The 19,156-nt window shown below is 39.9% G+C and overlaps 1 protein-coding gene across 2 annotated transcripts in view; it reads right to left on the bottom strand.

Moving 5' to 3' along the window:
- GABBR2 (gamma-aminobutyric acid type B receptor subunit 2) overlaps window positions 1-19,156 on the bottom strand; it is a 475,771-nt gene that overhangs the window by 15,096 nt on the left and 441,519 nt on the right. For both annotated transcript variants that reach the window (XM_017813300.1, XM_017813301.1), the window contains exons 15-17: window positions 11,889-12,113; window positions 5,223-5,405; window positions 3,436-3,565 (exon numbers count right to left, since the gene is read on the bottom strand). In XM_017813300.1, the coding sequence (XP_017668789.1) occupies window positions 3,436-3,565; window positions 5,223-5,405; window positions 11,889-12,113 (538 nt within the window). The remainder of the gene's footprint in view (window positions 1-3,435; window positions 3,566-5,222; window positions 5,406-11,888; window positions 12,114-19,156) is intronic.

A 19,156-nucleotide genomic window follows, 5' to 3' on the forward strand; every position in this document is an offset into this window, starting at 1 on the left:
CTCAAAGTCATCCAAGGAAAGTACTGAATGAAGTTAAGGGAATACCCTTTTAAATTCGACAGGGAAAGCCATCTGAAGTCCCAGAGCCACAGTCTGTGGAGCATGTTGAGAACTGCTTGACCACACAAAGCTATCTAGCAGCACAGCTAAAAGCCTGCATTAAAAGAAAGCAATCAAACCATAAACCACAAATCACATTTTCCTAATTGCTTTTCTTACATAGCCAATTGCTGTAGATGTCTCAGGGACATTATGCATTTGTGAACAAGAGATGAGTGTTTCAGATAATATCTCTCTTTAAATGAGATGTACTGAAATGTGCTGTAAAGGAGCAGTCCCTGTGCCAGGAAAGAGCTCCTGGGCTACACTGGGAGCTGTTGCTGTTAATAGCTAACCAGGAATCCCAAAGTTATGAAACATTGCCTGAGGTCAGGCAGGTATAGGAGTGCACAGCTGTGTCTACCTATTTTGGCTAAAACATTTTAAAACTTGTATCCTAAATCCATATTTGATATAAATGAGGGTGGTGGGGGAGGAAGAGTCAAATAACCTCCTTTGGCACTTGGCTATAGGAGTTAGGAATTTTAACTCGGGACAGTTTTTACAGATCAGAAGCCTACTGAAGTGTACTATGACATGAAAGTTTGATTTGGGCTTGTTAGAGATGCATTGCTTAAGTCCCATGTTGTGATCTGTAGTGTGAAGAGCTGTGCCCTGAGTCTGTGTAAGCAATAACAGTGGGTTACACTACGTGGCATTCTCTACATGAACTCCTCCAGAACAGCAAGGTATTTCATAAAGACAATTGACGTGAGACTGAGTTACAAAGTGAATGTGGCAAATGATCTGCTACAATTTTTAGCTCCAAGCCAGCCCCTATTATGAGTGTTTCTCTTTACTGTCCTATTCCTGCTCTCTCAGCTCACGTTTTTCATAAGGTCAAGGTAGGCACGAACCTCATCATCACCTTAAAATCAATATTGGACTGGCTTCCCCAGTTGCACAGCGCAGATGAGAGACATGGTTGCTTCTAGGTCATGCTAATAGTTTATTTACAATTCTGAAGCTTCACTCAAATACCATCAGGCATGCATAATTTCAAGACTCTGTACTTTCCTTTACAGAAACTTAAATGAAATACATAGCTACAGAAAGCATAGTTATGTCATTCAGAGTTAGCTTATCTGGAGCCGTAAGGGTCAGAATTTTTTTAAGTACCATTTAAATGATGTCTGTTTGAATCTGCACAGGAGCAGCAGTGACTCAGCAGCATGAATTCTCCAAAGCCTTGTTATTTTGATTGGAATGGCAAATTTAAATTAAGCACATAGGTTGACTCTTAGGAATGGATGCAGTGAGAGAGAGAGAGGACATTCAGACATGTAGCTAAGGGACAGGGAAATGTGGAAAGAGGGAAAACAAGAGGCAAAAGAAATGGAAATGGAGGGGCAGAAAAAGGCTAGCAAGGGTTGTTGGTCATGGTGGCTCAGAGCCTGGAAATATGAATATTTGATGTCACTTGATTCAGGATCAGGATACACCATAATATGCATGCTGCTTGGAGCATTTGCCACCAGGTATGGGACTAAGCTTCGAACACCTGCTTCAAATTGGGATCCAGGTCTTCCTCATTCCCAGGTAAATGGATACTCTAATCTTTCAATACATAGATGGCCAAGGGAAAACATCTTTCTCCCCCTTCCCCACATTTTGGGTGAAGATTTATGCAGTAGGTCCATTGAGAAAATTGTCTGGCAACTTCAGTACGCAGAAGAATATCTACCCTGCAAATCCCAGTAGTACATAGTTTCAAGCTACTCTGGACATTAAGGCTCTGTATTAAATAGGTACACCACAGCAAAAATGTCGAAGTCAGGGAACTGTACTGTGGGAAAAACAAAAACACAGAAAATTTTGGATGGTGCTGTTTAAAGCAGCAGTTAGGCAGCAATGTCATTTGTAGATATAGCCACAAGTAAGTGCAGGAAGGTTATATTTTATCCTTGATTTCTTTGCCAGCATCCTACTGCTAATGGAGTGTATCCTGCTGTGGGAAGCATCCCATCCTAAATTTATACCCAGTGTATCTCTTGAGAATAATTTTTTGTTTCTCATACCCAAATTCAGATGGGCATTTGGCACAATGCAATGTATCTTTTCTGCTTGAAATATTATTCATGATTTATCATTTTTCCTGGAGCATCTGACATGAGAGGAACATTCTATGTGTTCCTTTCAAACACTTGGTAAAACTGCCTCATCCCACTCACTGATGTTAGTTCTTGCTCCTGATCTCAGCCCAATAATCACACGCCTCCAGCAGCTATTTACGTTTTCCTTTTCCTCCTTTTCCCCCTTCTGTTTTTTACTTTTAAAAAAGGACACTGGAAACTCTTCCTTTTTTTTTCTTTTTTTGCCACAAGTTACACAACCCAGTGTATATCCAGGCTAAAACAAAAGGCGCAAGAAAAAGTAACCTCATCCAGCCAAAATTTCAATATACTTCAAAAACATATGTGAACTGTTTGCTGTTGTTCTAAAATTATTTTGCAACAACTATATTTACAGGAGTAGCTTCTGTTCCACTTAACCAAGCTTATGGTTTCACATCGATAGAAAGCCTGCAGTGTAACAAACATGCAAATCTACAACTTCCCAACACAGGGCAACTAGTTTCTCACATACTATAGTAATATTCAGCTGTACAAAGTTATTCGCCAGAAGCCACAAAGTTGATCCATTCTAGAGTTAGAAATGGAAGGTAGGTGTCCTGGCTTCCACTTTTATTGCACTATGCACCAGATCTTATTGCTTCCCAGAAGCGAAATGGCTTTAATGGAAGCAATTCTCTCGCATGTATTTCTTCAGGGAGCGATGCAAGAGACAACTTAGGAATATTACAGTTGTCATGAAATCCTTTTTTATCAGTTCCAAGGGAAGAATTTTCATACATGAGTGCCTTCAATTCTGCATTTAGAGTCCAAATCAGCCCTGAAATATTTACATTCTTTTCTTTTATGTGCTTGATAGCAGTGTCCAAAAACAGGATTTGAGCATCCTAGTGAAGCAAGCACATATTAAACTAGGCTTCCTACTGCTGAAGGCTTAACTCTTGCAAGATCTGAAACATTCTGTGACTTTCCTCCCTCCATGCAGCACAGAAAACTTGACTTCTGAACACAAGTACTCTTTTAGAAGTTTCCCACTTTACCATGTGTATTACAATAGCTGACATACATACATACCTACCTACAGAAATAACTACTCAGTGGGTACCCTATTGTTTATTATGTGAATCTGCATACTCTCTGTAATGCAACCAAAATATTTAAAGCTCTGTCTTACCAAAGTCTGAGCGCTCTGGGACCAATCCAATGAGATTGCTATTCAAAGTTTTGATGGGTTAAGCTACTAATGGATTTTACTAACTCTCACCTTTGCTGTCTGTGAAGTTCCGTATACTAAGAATATCATTAAGATCCTGATAGTGGTTCTGCTTAATGTATGTTGTTTTCTCAGGAGTGTCCTGAAGTTGCATTGTGACCTCTTCCAAGTCTTTGTCCAGCTGAAAAACAAGGAGAGTACAAATCCCTAAAAATTCAGAAGTAATTTCTTCAGGTATCTGCACTAACTGCATAGCTTTCCATAATTAGACTAGAGGGCAGGTGGTAATGCAATTACTACACTGTGCCAAATACAGCCGTCTTCTTATAGCACTGCTACACTACCTCTAAAAATCATGCTACAAGTAACAAATTGTATTCAACTGTTGCACACAGCCGTATGAGAGGAATAAGCTTTAGTAGTTAGCAGTTTAAGCAATTCAGAGGTACTGGTGAATGAGAAAGATATGAGATATGGGCATCAGAAAGCCCAGTCTACAAACCCCTCAACTCTATTTTTTATGTGTAAGATTGTGGCATACATAGCTATAACCACTTCATCCATCAAATTATCAAGCATACAGGAGAATATAAGTCAGCTGTGACAAGGAAACTCTGATTTGGATCCACTGGTTCTGGGCATTTAGTCTATCCAAGCAAGGTCCAAATGAGATCAGCAGAGCCCTGTATGCACTAATGTGGCTCAATTGCTCTGATCAGCCTTACCTGCGCTCACCATCATGAACCTTGCAAGGCACAGGCTGAGACCTTGTGAGTTAGGAGGCTTAGTAGAAAAAAACTATGGTAGGGTAAAGGAACAGAAATAGCCAGTAGGCAGATTATTCATTAAAAATTTCAAGGCTCTCACATGAAAGGGAGCTGGCAAAGCTGAACTAATTTTTCTTTAACAAGGCAGAGATAAATTTTCTTTTGGAGTCTTTGGTAGCCTGAGTAAAGTCCTTCTAGTTACCTACGCAGTTGTTGTTACTTAAGATATGGACAAAGAAGTAACTGTTGCAACAAAATACCTTTTCTTCAAGGTATAAGAGTACTTTACAGATTGGGCAAGAACAGGTTAGTTTCTGCACAATATAGATCTGTTATGGTTATCTTATCTCACAAATTGGACAGCCTTCAAGACTGATTTGTCATCGTTTCAGGTCTCCTGAGAAAGGATGCATATAATTATAAATGTACATCCTGTAGCTCTAATGGAATTCATGTACTCCACGTACTCAGCCTTTCCCTCAGTAGGTGGAGCTCCTCACTGAAGGAGCTTCATGGCCTTTGTGCCAAAAGGATCAGCTTACATGATCATAAAGGTCTTTTCTATCTTAAGAAAAGATGTAATTCTGTTTCATAGAAGATGTAAAAACCCATCTAGCGAGTTTTTGAGCACTCTCAGAGAGGTTGAGAAATAACAGCAACAGCAGTCTCTGAACTCAACCGTAAACAGGAGCAAAGACTTAAGTGCCCCTGTGGCTGCGGGTCTCTGTTACACTTGCACATAAAGGTTACACTCCTAGAACTACTGCTTCTGTGGTGCTCAGCATGCCCATGTGAAACAGCAGGGTAATTGGCCTGTTACAAATAAATAGGGGACGTTTCTTCTTATTTTGCTGAGGTACATTTTCATTTTGTCACACCTGCTAAGTATTCACTGTACTAGTTAGCTATTAATATAAATCATCCCTTTCCTACTATTTTAGTGTTTTTCTACGGAAAAAGCTATTTTTTTTTCTCTCTAAAAAGTAGTCAGCATTTAAGCAGATTTCAGAATTGCTACCAAAAAAATAATAAAAGATAAAGTTCCTGGGCAGTATATACAATAAACAATACCTCTGTAATTTTCATTCTCAAGCGGTGGTTCTCTGACTGCAATCCTTCTAGTCGAGATGTGCTGGCCTGATTGACGCTGGTGACTGATGTGGATGTTTTTGAATCTTCTTTCTTTTGATTTTGAGTGAACTGAAATCTTCTGTTCTGTGTGGCTGCATCTGGATTTGTTCGCAGTGTGATGAGCTGAAAGGTTGAAAAGCCTTAAGAAATCCTGTTTTATTTTTGCAGCTATTTATTTTGTATCTCAAAATACTGAGAGGCAAGCCAAGAGTTCCTTTTTAACTTTCAAGTACAAAACTCTGGAAAGTGAGCTCTGCTTGTCATAAGCAGTACTTGAGACAATTTCTGAATAACTTTATAGAAGAGGTTGAATGAAAATGATTATGAGAACGGAAGCATTAAAAAATTTAGAAAAAAAATAATTCAAAATATATTTATCTGGATTTTAATTACATTGAAATAAATATATTGTAACATTCTATCAAATGTATTTTTCTCCTTCATTGATATCTTTTTACTTTCAGAGGATATATTCCTTCCCCAAGAAAAAAAAAAACAATCCACCAAGCCCTTCTCAAGCACAGTTTCATCTGAAATTTCTCCTTTCCTACTGTTACAAGTTACACTCAGGCAGAGAGAGGCATGAAGCAGGAGTATTAACAGAGAGAACTCATGGGAGATTGCACTCTGGAGATAACAGAAACTTAATTAGTTTTTAGCAACCAAAAATAAACCAAATCTGTTCAAACAAATTAAATAAGCCATTTAAAAAAAGGTTAACCTTAAACATATTTAATTTAAGCAAATATAAGTAAAATTTAACACTCAGTGACAATGTGAAAATATCACCTCGACATGAGGAGAGAAAGCTACTGCTGTTTGGCAAGGGGGAGAGAGATTCTCAGATTACTCTAGAGAATACAAAATTTATGTTACTTGCCAAGCAGCATACATATACATTTGTATACAGACAAAGCTGAAGGAGCTCCCTGCCCTGAGAGCATAGGCATGGCATAATAAATCCAAAGTTGTCTGAAAAGAGGGAAGGGGCAATAATTTTTTAAGCATAGCCTAGACAGATTTTGTGGTATAGCTGCATTTTGGAATTGGTTCCTCTTATTTTTAAGAGCATTCTTAAAATTCCGCAGCTCTGGTGGCATGAAGTAAGGCCCTAACTTCTGATTGAGAGAGATCTGACTGGGCAGACACTGGAGCATCTCGTCCCTGGCATGTATCTACAGATCGAGTCTGCAGATTGGGATGATGCTTGCAGACAATAAATTTCCTTTTTACGGTGGTAAAATAGATGGAGAAGGCTAAGGTTCTCTGTGTCTCCTTCACCATAATCTTTACTGGTAAAACTTGCCTTCAGAAATCCCAGAACCCTAAACCAATTGAACACAACAAGTTCAGGCAACCTGACAAGTTGCATCCCTGAGGACTAAGAGGATGGTCAATGTCATTGTGAGGCCACTCTCAGTTACTTTTGGAAGATGATGTCAATTGGGAGAAGTTCTTGAGGACTGGAAGGAAGGAAATGTCACAGCTGTGTTCAGGAGAGTGAGAGGAGGATTCGAGGAAATGCCTTCTTCCCACCTTCACCTCAGTCCATCGAGGATGCTGCAGCAAATCCTCTTGGGAACCATTTCCAAACATACGAAGAGCAAGAAGGTGATTAGAAGCAGTCATTATTGATTTATGAAGGAGAAATCCTGCCTGACCAGCCTGATTTATAGCATTCTTCAGTGAGATATCTGGGCTGATAGATAAGGGGAGAGAATTACTTTTCTTGACTTAAGCAAAGATTTCAACACTGTGTCCCATAACATCCTCATAGTCAAACTGATAAAATAGTGACTGGGTAAGTGGCCACTGAAGTGGATTCAAAACAGGCTAAACTGACAGGCTCGGAGGATTGTGATAACCAGTCACCAGTGCTGTACCTCAGGACCACAGTAGGACCCATACTTTGTTAGTGACTCATCAGCAAGTTTGCAGATGATCCTTAAAGAGGAGGAGGCGGCGGTGTTGATACACCAGATGATTGCACTGCAGTTCAGTGGGATGTCAAGAGACTGGAGATCTGGACCAATAAGCTAGGCCCAGATCTGGCCCCTGAAGCTAGGCAAAGGGGAATACTAAGGTCCACCCTTGAGGAGAAATAAATTCCAAGCACCCACCCAAACAACATGAGGGGTGTTTGGCTGGAAAGCAGCTTTTCAGTAAAAGCTCTGGAAATTGTGGTGGTCAACAAGTATAACATGAGCCAACAGTACCCTGGGCCAATGGAAATGATCTTTCCTTTCTGCTCAGCCTGAGTGAGAGCACAGCTGGAGTGTTGTGTCCAGGTTTGGGCTCCCCAGAGCAAGAGAGGCATAGGTATACTGAAGAAAGCCCAGAGAAGGGCTACAAAGATGCTGAGATTGGAGCCTTATGATACAAGTGGAGGCTGATGATTACTTAGCCTTGAGATGGAAGAGATTGGTGGGGGAATGACATTGTGTGTAACTATACTACGGAAGAGAGTAAGGAGGATAGAACCAGACTCTTCTCAGTGGTGTGCAATGAAAGGAAGGGAGGTAGAAGCTGAAAAAACAGAAATTTCACCTAAACATCAGAAAAAAACCTTTTCCTACTGCGAACATGGTCAAATGCTGGTATAGATGCTGAGAGGGGTTGGAAAGTGTTCATCTCTGGAGATAACCACAACCCAATTGCTCAATTGCAATTACGCTGGCTATCGTACTGTAGCTGAGCCTTCCTTGAACCCCTGCATCTTCACTTCCACCTTCTTTATTTCTAATTAGGCTGGTTGTAATGACTGGTGTGCCTAAATCCCACACCAAAAACTACATGAAAATGAAGTTAAAGGTGAAGAATGGTAATTAGAAGGCTTATGAACTTAGCAGGCAGAAGCATTACAATATAAAAATTCTGCAATTTGTTGTGGTCTAAGTTCAAACTGAATATAAGAGTGAATCCTCTTCACCTGGAAGGTTATAGCTGAAAACTGGATGATTTGCAACAAGGACATATGATGCAATAAATTTATTCACATGGTGAGGATTGTCCATGGACAATGTTGTTGGCTTACACTGCACAAAGAATGAGGTTAAATGAGCATTTTTCTTTTTCCTTTTTTTTTATTTTTTTTTGTTCTTCAGGCCATAAAATCAGTGGAACTTATATCTTGCTGTCTTACATCTGTGCAGTTTCAATTTCAACCAAGGGTCAATTGTGAATAGACAAAAATTGCTATCAACACTGAAAATTAATGTTTTAATCCCTAGAACTGATTTTGCCTTACTGCTCTACAGGAAACTGGATCAGAATTAATGTGGTAATGCCATTGCAGCTAACAATGGTATGTACTCAGTGGGTGACTACAAGTGAACACAATGTTCTCTCTCAAAAAAGATAGAGTAGAAAAAATAAAAGGACATGGAAGTTTGATAAACATGGATAAACGTGGGACAATTACTTCATTAATATTAGGCTTTCTTCTTTTAAAGAAGTGAAGATTGTGCTGAAAAATACTATAGACATGTCGGTCCTTAAAAAGATAATCAGATGTAGCAGTTAACTTCTAACAGGAAACATATGCATAACATGTTTCAATTCTGAAGGTCACTTCTACAAGACATCCTTGAACCCAGAAATCAATAATAGGTCTAAAAATGTTTGGACATTTTTTTATTGGATAACAAGAATGTCTACAATTACTGTCAGTAGGACGCAGTCTAATGTTATCAACATTTGTACCTTTAAATGGAGAGAGTGATGAGCATTTGTTCTCTGATCTGTCTTACTCTGCTATGGGATTTTTTTTTTTTTTTTCTGAGGCACTTGGTACCGAATGAAATGGCAGTGGATGAAGTGGACATTTAACTGGAGAAGTATAGCAATTGCCATGTTAGATGTAAATAAGATTAGTAGAGCTGAGAAGAAGGAAGGGGAAAATGTCATGTTTCATTCCCTAATGTGTCTACATTGTTGAATAGTTGCCTATTCAGATTCATAAAAGGACTGTGGGGCAAAATTGAATTTCAGCACTGTTGACCCAGGGGACTTCTGAAGATTAGTTAAAAGGAATACACTTTACTTGGTATAGCAGAGAAGTAGTAGCACTCACCTGGCTCAAAACCACATTATTGCTTGTATCTGTCTGGTCAGAGTTTAATAAATGAAAAAGCGCAGTCTTTCAAGTCTTCATTATCATCTCCTGTGCTCGACAAGCCACAGGCTTTAGCAATCTTCCTATGTCACCAAAATTGTACTAATTTAGGACATACTTGTTAAGGGGAGCGATTTGGTGCCTGTCTCACACTAACATCTCACCTAGATGTGCAAACTGGGTGGTGCCAGATACAATCTTTTGTGGGGTCCAGAAGGGCTATTGTGAAACCTGTGCTGAAGCAGGTTGCAGGAGAGGGCGCCTGCCAGCCATCCTGCTGTGACTGTGGCACAGCACAGAGAGAAGAGACACAGGACAAAATATACGAGTGTAAGAATAAGAACTCTCCAGCTGTGGAAGCACTTCAGGGCATTGAAAGTGCTGCATTCCAGCCCTTGCTTCAACATTTTTTTTTGTATGTTATCCAATGATGAATTTTGTTGCAAAAATGCTAAGCATTTGAAAACATGAGAATACATGGAAAGAGGTTAAGTACTTCACACTAGATGGCTATGTTTCATATTTGTATTTTGAGGAAAAAAGAACTGAGAGAAAAAATAAGGGTAGGGTAACTGGAGTTTAAAAGAAGATCAGACGAAAGGGTTAAAAAAGGAAACAAAAGTAATTTCAGAGCCTGTGACAATGTAAGAGAAGGATGGGCAAAGGAACATGAAAGCAAAAGAGCAAAGAGCTTGGACAGCATTAATGCTTCTCTGTGAAGAGAGTTCTGACATTCTATGGAGGTATTTTTGGCATCAGAGTTTTAATATGCATTTTCATACAGCTTACACACTTAAATCTTGCAGAATTTTGAAGTACACTCTATTATGTTTGTGAACGTTCCCTTAATTTAGAATGAAGTTATGATTCTTCCCTAAGATCCAGAATAAAAATATGACTAGGTATGTCTATGTATGGCTTTTTAATATTTGAGAAGGGAATTGCAGAACTCGTAAAGCCATCCTATTTAGTCAGTCCTGGAGGATGAATTACTTTGCTTTTTTCAGATCAGAAATCAGCTTCTATTGCTAGTCTATGCCTCTAATTTCCTTCAGAGGGTACACTTCTATATGAATTTATTAGTTTTTTATTTTACACACATAGTTCTTGCCCCCCTCAGTAGATGGGATGCCACTTAGCACCAGAATCTACTGACTACAATTTGCTCAATACGTTGATTGAACATTGTCCAGTAAAGAGCCACAAACTTTTTATCAATATTCATTTGAAAAACCTAAAAAGAGATCTGAGAGGTGAAAGGACTTATATTTTGGCTCTTGCCTTGCAAACATTTTGGACATCCAACTGCATAGGCGTCTGATTTGGGGTGATAAGCTACAATTATGCAAGTCACTTAAAATTAATACAATTGCACATTTTACTTCAAAATATCAAATACATTCCCTAGCACTTGAGGCTTTGCTAGAGTAAGCTTACGTAAAGACCAGTTTTCCCTTCATTCAAGATCTTAACTCTGCAAGGAAAATGGTCAAGTTCCAGCGCTCTGTGGGTAAGAGTCTTCTCAGTTCTTCTGACAAGGTGCAATGAAAGCACCCTTAGAGCCCAAAAGAGCAAAAAGAAATGAAAACATATGCCTTCCGGTCTGCGCCTCACTTAGTCCATTAATATACACATTAAAAAATATAAGTTCAGCACTTGCAGTATACATACAGATTTCCTCTTAAGTACTGAAAAAGCCTATTGTAGCACCATACTTGAATACTTAGAGGTTTCAAGACAGTTGACCTTACATAGTGCCAGTGAACTAAAATGATCTTATTGTTTTGTAGGTATAGAAACAGAGATCTTGATTATCTTGCTTAGGATATGTAAGAATCATAGAATATCCTGGGAAGGGACACACAAAGATCACTGAAGTCCAGCTCCTGGCCCTGCACAGGACCACCTCAAGAGTCCCACCGTGTGCCTGTTCAAATGCTTCTTGCACTCTGTCAAGCTTGGTGCTGTGACCACTTCCCTGGGGGTGCCCAACTACCCTCTAGCTGAAGAACCTTTTCCTAATATCCAACCTAAATCTCTCCTGAGACAGCTTCATGCCATTCCTTTGAGTCCTATTGCTGGTCACCAGAGAGAAGAGAGAAGAAACATGGTGGAGTAGATAACAGGACCAGGCCCTCCTGAATCTCCACTTATAATTCTTTCCAAAAAGTTCCTGGAAGTTGGAAATAGAGACTATTCCATTGAAACTACAGAAAACAATGTTTGTTTCCCCAGTCACAGTTTCAGTAAAAATATAGGCATTAGAAACTCATGTATTCACACTCCTGTAACTTTGCATATTCCATTTGCTCCAAAATCTCATGAAGCTTTGTTTTTCCCTCAGGGTCCGGAAACAAGAGTTTATAGATGGGTTTGATTAAGAATTCACACACATCCCCTGCACTTGAAAAGGCAATAAACATTTATATATTAAATCGTGATTACAAAACAGAAGAAAAAAATCCAGATCCATGGAAAACATATTCACCTACCTTAGGTACAAACACAAGGCAGAGAGTAATGGTGCTGCAGAATATTATGACTAAAGCAACAATGCAGAACTGCACATTGGGTTGGTCTCGGGTAAGGAATGAAACAGCAGCACCAATGATGCACATTATCCCCACGTTGTATACACTCATTCCGATGTACTTGCTGTCATTCAAAGCAGGAATGCTGACATTTCGTGTCTCCCAGGCTAGGAAACACCCAAATAACTGAAATGTTAAAAGGGAGAGAAAAGATGATAATTATAAGAGGAACTGGCTGTCATCCAGAAAAAGCATTAATTTAAAACAGGTATGTTTTTTAACTTAACAAATGCAGGTGCTATTACAATACAGAGGTATACACCTACCTTTTATTCAGAATCTAATTACCTATGTGATCTGTTTTGCTCACTAGGGTAGATTCCTGTTCTCCCTCTCATGAGAGAAATGGGAAACTTTGAATTAGTCATTATGGGAAAAAATTACTCTAAATGCTATGGCTATCTTTATTTTGTACTTTTAGTAATTTTTAAAGACAGTTCTTCCGCTTTCTTTTCAAGGATTCCAATAAAGATGTAAAGTGCACTGTTCTTTTAGCTATTTTTAACAGCTGTTCTCAATATACACTTATCAATCCAGTCATTCATTATATGATTATCACCTACATTAATAAGCAGCAGTGCCAAGATGTGTCCCTATGGGACATAAATAAACAACATAGAAAGTGTCACCCCAGTTGTTCAGGCTGCAATTATAATGTCTTTTATTATAGAGGGAGTTGGTAATGGCCTTTCAATTGCAGTTGTCTAATGATTTCTGGCATAAAACATTCTTGTGGCAATTTTTTGTTTGCTTTTTTCTTTGGTGTATTTCTAAGTTTTAGCCCATTTGTTATTTGCAATATGCTTTTGCAGTTCAGCAGGGGAAAGTCTTTAGTGGAAGGAGGCCATCTTCATCCCTTGAAATTTAATTAGATTTTTCTGCAACATGAACTGCTGCAAACAATTATTTTCTTTCTCTTGCATTTCTCAGAGAAGTTCTGGCAATGCAGTAAAACCCTAAACGAACTCAAGATGTTGTAAATAGGTAACCCAGCCTACAGTCTAGGCAAAGGAATACACTCTTGTAGGAGTGAATGGTGCCTTGGGAAGAATGACAGACAGCAGATGGTATTGGAGGAGAGGGAAGTATAGAGAGAGGAACCACCACTAAGACCCAAGACGTGGTTTCTGTGTTTTCTAGCTTTTTCTGATCACAATGCAGAGACAGACAAGAAAGGGAAAGAACGAAGGTGCACTCCCACTGACCTTAGTACCCTTCCTCTCAGACCATCATATGTATCCACTGCCATGTCATGGAGATAATATTCTCTTTTATACAACTGCAATTTGTGTGGTAATCCAGGAAACTGGAGGTCAATGATGATGCCATTTGCGGATTAACTGAAGTTGCCTAGTAGAAATTTATTTTCTGTCTTTTTTCTGTGGCAAATAATCTGGACTAGAAGAACAGTGTTTGATTACCAAGAGAGTAGGGAACTGGCAGATTGATGTTTGCTCTACAAACTCAGGTTTCAACTGTAGTAACATCTGGACACTAGTAACTGTAAATTTCCTTGATTATTTGCTTAGTTTTTACCTCAGCTAACAATGGCAACAAATCCAACTCCTTGTGACTCAGCTGCTTTGCACTTGCATAGGCAGTAGCAGGCTGCAGCCACCTACCTACTCACCCAGGCACTTCCAAACAGGACACTTCAGAACTGCCAGCCCTGCCCTCCCATCCCTGGGCTTGTCTGCTAGCTTATTTTATTCTCTCGCCTACAGCACATGTCACACAGCCACATGTCCATGAGCAGACCTGGCTGAAGGCTTTGGCAGATTAGGCATCTACTGTCAGACCATGGAGTATGATAGGCTGTAATCCAGGCAAGGAATGTAGAATCACTCACTCACCCGTTTTCCAATGCTGCCATCACTGCTGCAATACAAAACAAAATTCACTGGCAGGGGTGGCCCTTTGCAACAACAGCAGCAGTAGCTGCCCTTGCAATCCTTACTCAAGTCTTTCTCAGCAACATTCCCACCCTCTCACCTGTACACACTGCTGCAGGAGATGGTCCTATACACGGCATTCCCTTGTCTCATCATCGCAGTCCTGCCTTTTCGATTTAACCCATCTCCTCTAGTAGGACTAGAGCTTACACCTCACTCCAGCCCCTTGTCTCTTCTCCAGCTCTTCCCAACAGCCTAAGAATTGCAGGAAGAGCAGTAGTGGCTGCTGCAGTCAGACCATGGGAGAGGGCTCTTAAGGGGTCAAGGTGTCTGTAGAGAGCCACCTGGGTCAGCAAGGAGTCTCAGACATTCGGGTAAGGCAGCTGAGGAGAGTGAACCATTTATCAAGCTGCGTAGCTTTGTGCCAGAGCAGCAGCTCATCCCCTAATATATTTTCAGAGCTCCTCTGTTAAACAAGGTAATACCTCCAATAAGGAGGGATGCAGACAGCACTCCTCTGCTGTTGGGTGGGTCCAGCATTGTGCACAGGCGGAGCAGGAAATGTACAGACTCCTTTACAGGCTCTGCAGTAACAATTCATTCACTGAATTCACTGTATTCAGGCTGCACTGGGGACACAGAGTGGTGGTACCTTTTTGCAGGACACAAACCTGTTCCTCCCAGACATCCCACTGTCTCAGCGGTTGCCTGTCCTGCACTCCCTGCACTCTTGGTGCTGCGCAGCTCAGCTGTGCTGCAAATTTGCATTTCACCAGCCCCTGAAATGACAAATAGGCTGGTCTGGGCTGAGCTGTTTTGAAGGATAGAAGGAATCCTTGTCTGTATTTCTACATCACATTTTTAAAGGATGACACCCTGATTAACTATGGAGATTTCTATCTTCTCCTACTACTGTTCATTATTAATGAGATTTTTAGGGTTGCTGGTCATCCCTCACTCTCCTCCACTTCTCCCAGTATGAACAAATTCCCTTCCAAGAGCATTATTCTGGGAATACAGCCAATATACTTATGTGAGGACAGCACTTATTACAAATAATGGGGATTAATTTATAGCTGAGGCGGTTATAAAGCGAGCTAAAATATCAATTATAATGGAAAAAAGATGGTTTGAAGAGTGTTGTGGGGGTTATGGTTTGGCCTATTCTCATTTATGATTGAGAACAGCATGGAAAATAGTTAAGTATCTTCCAGATGAAAAGAATATATTTATTTATGCAATAACTAAAGAAAGGGAGAGGCTCTTGCAGCAAGTGGGTTTCCTGAGAATGATGCACTATTGTAAGGGCTTAAGGATCACAGTTGCCTGTCTCAAGCGCTGTTTAGGCCACAGAAGGACTTAGTCATGAGAAAAGCACAGAATGGAGCCACAGGATGGTGCTAAGTCCAGGCCCAGCAGAGACAAGATCTGGTTAGCACATCCTGGGTAATGTATCCAGACAAAAATTCCCACTGTGGCAGTGGGAAAAGAAGCAACTACTTGTACGCATATCACCACATCACAGGTCAAACAAAGATCACCCCAAGCCATGGGACAGAGGCCTCCATGTATACCTGAAACTTGGACTGTAAATTAAGCCATCTTAATGGGAACTTGAGATAGGATAAGGAGGGTACTGTTGTCTGAGTGTTATCTCAGGCCTATGGGAGATAAACAAAGCATGGGAGAAGAATGCATCACTGATAACGGACATAAGAATGCGGAATTTACACACCACAGAGAAAGACAACTCAGCAACTGTGCTGAAATCTGCAGGAGGCAAAAGGTCATTCCAGCAGAGGGAGACCGTGACCACTGACTCACGGCCCACTGACCCAAGAAACCCACTGACTCAAAAGGAAAGAAAGAGTCAACATGCAAATTAATTAGCATTAGAGAACTGTTTAGCCGATGAGCATTAATTCCTTTGTTTGCAAAAATGTATAAATAGCGAAAAATTTTGAACAACCTTGGGACCTCCACCACAGAGAATCCCAGGGTGAAGAAGGACCAAAAGGATGCCGCTGGATCCATGAGTGATGACTATCTTCTGCTTAATCTGTCTCTCTCTGTCTCTCTCTCTCTTCCTCCCTCCTCTCTTTTCTATGTTTTTTTGTCTTTATGCCTCATATTTTATCTGACTATTGACTTTGGCATATGGTCTCATTTGCACCTTAATTTAGGCAGAGGCATCTCTCAATAATCGGATCTCAACAACCATAAATTTGAGAGCATTTTTTAAATTTTAATTACCCCTTTGGGTAAAATTCTTGCCTCAGGAAGAGAGATCTCCTTTTCTAGAAGTCACAGCTTATCTTTGAAACATGGATAGAAGATGAGAGTTTTCTGCAGCCTGTTGCCAGGGTAGTGGTGATTGCAGAGGTGCTCCTTGTTTGCCTGCTACAGATGCCTGCAGGGCTCCATGAGGTTGGTAAGATTTCTCCTGTGAGATAAAGCTTTCTCAAGGGAACATGATGCTTTGCTTTCTCCCCATCTGCCCTTCTTATTTTCCCCCTTCCTGAGGCTCAGACAATCTGCACAAATAAAAGATTCAGCTTTATGACTGTAAAAATCCTGTAAATCCCCAAAATGGCTTGCTTGAGGAATGGGATGCAGACATTGCTTGTGAAAGGTTCAGATTTCTGTGATTCCTTGACAAGTTTTGAATATGAAACTTAGGAGTTTCAGTTAAAAACACAGACTCATAGTACCTAGTTCAGCTCCTCTTTACTCCTGGTACCAAAACTTTAAACATTAATCTTCTCCAGATAAGTAAATTACATTTCAAATTATGCTTGGGGGCACCTAATTCTTGAGACTGCTGTAAATTTAAGGACTATTTGATATTTAAGGCTGCCTGCTGGGATTTGCAATGCAGCTGTCTCTCTTCCTATTGGTCCTAGAGGGCTCAGGCTGCTAAAGTCTTCTCAGACTGTCTACTGGCTTGGGCCTCACACAAAATGATGCTGGTGATGACCATTGCGTATCTTCATGTTTAGAGAACACAGCACAGTGATGTGACCAAGATGTGCTCCCCAGTCCCAGAGTAGAGGCTGGCTTCAGAAGGAGCTCTCAACTTCTTTCAGAGCTGTCAGATTTTACGTATCAGAGAGTGACTGTCTTAATTACTTGGGCACTTGCGTGGGATGTTAGTTCTGATCTCTGCTGGGAGTTTTGATTAAACAGTCTTTAGAGAAGGCGTGCATGAATACACACTGGGATAGAGGCAGGCAGCTCTTAGCAGTGCTAATGTGCTGGATTCAGAGAGGTGTAGGACATATTTGTCCCACTGCTTTATATCAGCTCACTTAGGCAGCTCCTTGCTGGCAGTTACAATTCCCATCCTGAGGCTTCTGATGGACTCTGTGAATCACAGAAGGAGTTTGAACAACTCAGGGCTACGCATTCTCCTACAGAAAGCAGTGATCTAAAAGTTAAGGATATAACACTCTACTGTCAAGTCTAATGGCCTAATTTAAGTCCCTTTGGGGATCTCAACCAATGACTTATAAAGTATGTAACTGGGAAGGCTTTCTATATTTTTAGTCATGAATTAAAGCCTTTTTCCACTTTGATCTTCTAAATACCCATCTTACTGATATAGAAAGTGTCATAAAATGTTGTTTTGGATTTTCTCAGAAGGTATGGACTGCTGTACAGGCAAGAGATTGGTTTGTTTCATTTTTGTTTGAGAGTAGGCAGCTTCTATTTGACACTACATTGATGTAAAGTATTAACTTTGTAGTAGCTGATATGGTAGTTTAGGCTGTGTTGTCAGTGCACCTAAAAAGGGTATGAGACAATGATTGTATAAATTTGGGGAAAACAGTACCTGAAGACCACACAGTCTGAAGGATTATATTGTGAATACACTGTGACTAATGATAGAATACTGCTCACTAAGAGAAATCTGTATTAAAATCTCAGAGGAATAACAGAACTATGGTGAATACAATACCTGTGTTTATAGAGTTTAACAGGAAAACTTTAATTTTAAAAAATCTTGTACTAACCAAATTATGATAGCTGGGGGTATAATAAAAGTGTTTGTAGTTGACGTATTGGAAAACATTTACCACTGTCTTTTAAAACTCTACTAGCTAATTAATTTTAAAGCTTGTTCGTGGGAATTACTGTTAAAGACAATAACGATTGCCTACTGATGCACAACATATATTGATACAGCCAAGTGCCTAATTTGATATTGGACTGCATAGACTGTCAGATGACAAGCAGGAAATTATTTATCCTTCTCCATTCCCTCTTGCCCTGTACTGCCCTTAAACCATTTTTTATGTGTTTCATTTCAAAGTCATGTCAGCTTTTACTTTGAGCGTGGGTTATGAGCAGTATTGGGAAAAGAAAGATAAAGAAAGAAAATTATACTGAGGATATCAGACAGGAGCAGAGAAATACCAAAGGAAAAGTCTCCAGTGTTGCCAGAAGTCATGCTTGCCAATAACTAGTGGATATGGTTTTAGAAAGATTATATACTGGACCGGGCTGCAGCTAATTGCTGTACTGTAGTAGCACTTATAGTGCTCACTTGTGCATCATAGCCTTGCTATGTCACATGAAAGAATAAAAACAAGCCTTTACTACAAAGATTTTACATCTGGGGATTTTTGTTTGGTTTGGTTTTGGTTTGGGGCTTTTTGGGGGGAGAATTGTCTTTTTTTTTTTCCTTAGCTAGGTTACCGTGAGATTTTTCCTCGTGTCTCCCCTAAAGACAAAGGTAGTTCTGGACTGTGGTCTGTAAAGAGGTCTCAGTCTGAAGTAACTGTGAAGCTGGACTTGTGGATTTCCCCATTTATGTTCAGTCATTAAATCCAGATCATCACAGACATAGGCACAATGGCTGCAGATATTTTTCAATGAGATTTTTCAAAACAAAGAGATTTTTGGTTTTCATGTTTTCACTGGAGAATTGGGCAATAAAAAATATTGAGCATTTTCCAGGAAGATGCATAGAAAAGGGTTTTTTTTCTTAATTGACGGCACAATAAGCAAGATTAGAAAACTGAAAGACAAACTATGGCCTTGTAGGTCTCTTACCTTCACAATTAGTACAATCTGATGTTAAACCATTGCTCACTCCCCTGATCTGGTATGAGTCAGCTGTGTATTTAGTTCATTTTCACAGAGGTGCTCTAGATAGACATTACTAAAAGGAAGCTTAATATTTCTATTGATCATTAGGACAACAACTAAATATTGTTTTTAATTGCAAGATATGATATTTAGCTATTCAGCTGAAGGACTTTGTCTTCTCAAAGG

The sequence above is a fragment of the Lepidothrix coronata genome, unplaced genomic scaffold, assembly GCF_001604755.1.
Source record: "Lepidothrix coronata isolate B3197 unplaced genomic scaffold, Lepidothrix_coronata-1.0 Scaffold40, whole genome shotgun sequence".
Classification (NCBI taxonomy): domain Eukaryota; kingdom Metazoa; phylum Chordata; class Aves; order Passeriformes; family Pipridae; genus Lepidothrix; species Lepidothrix coronata.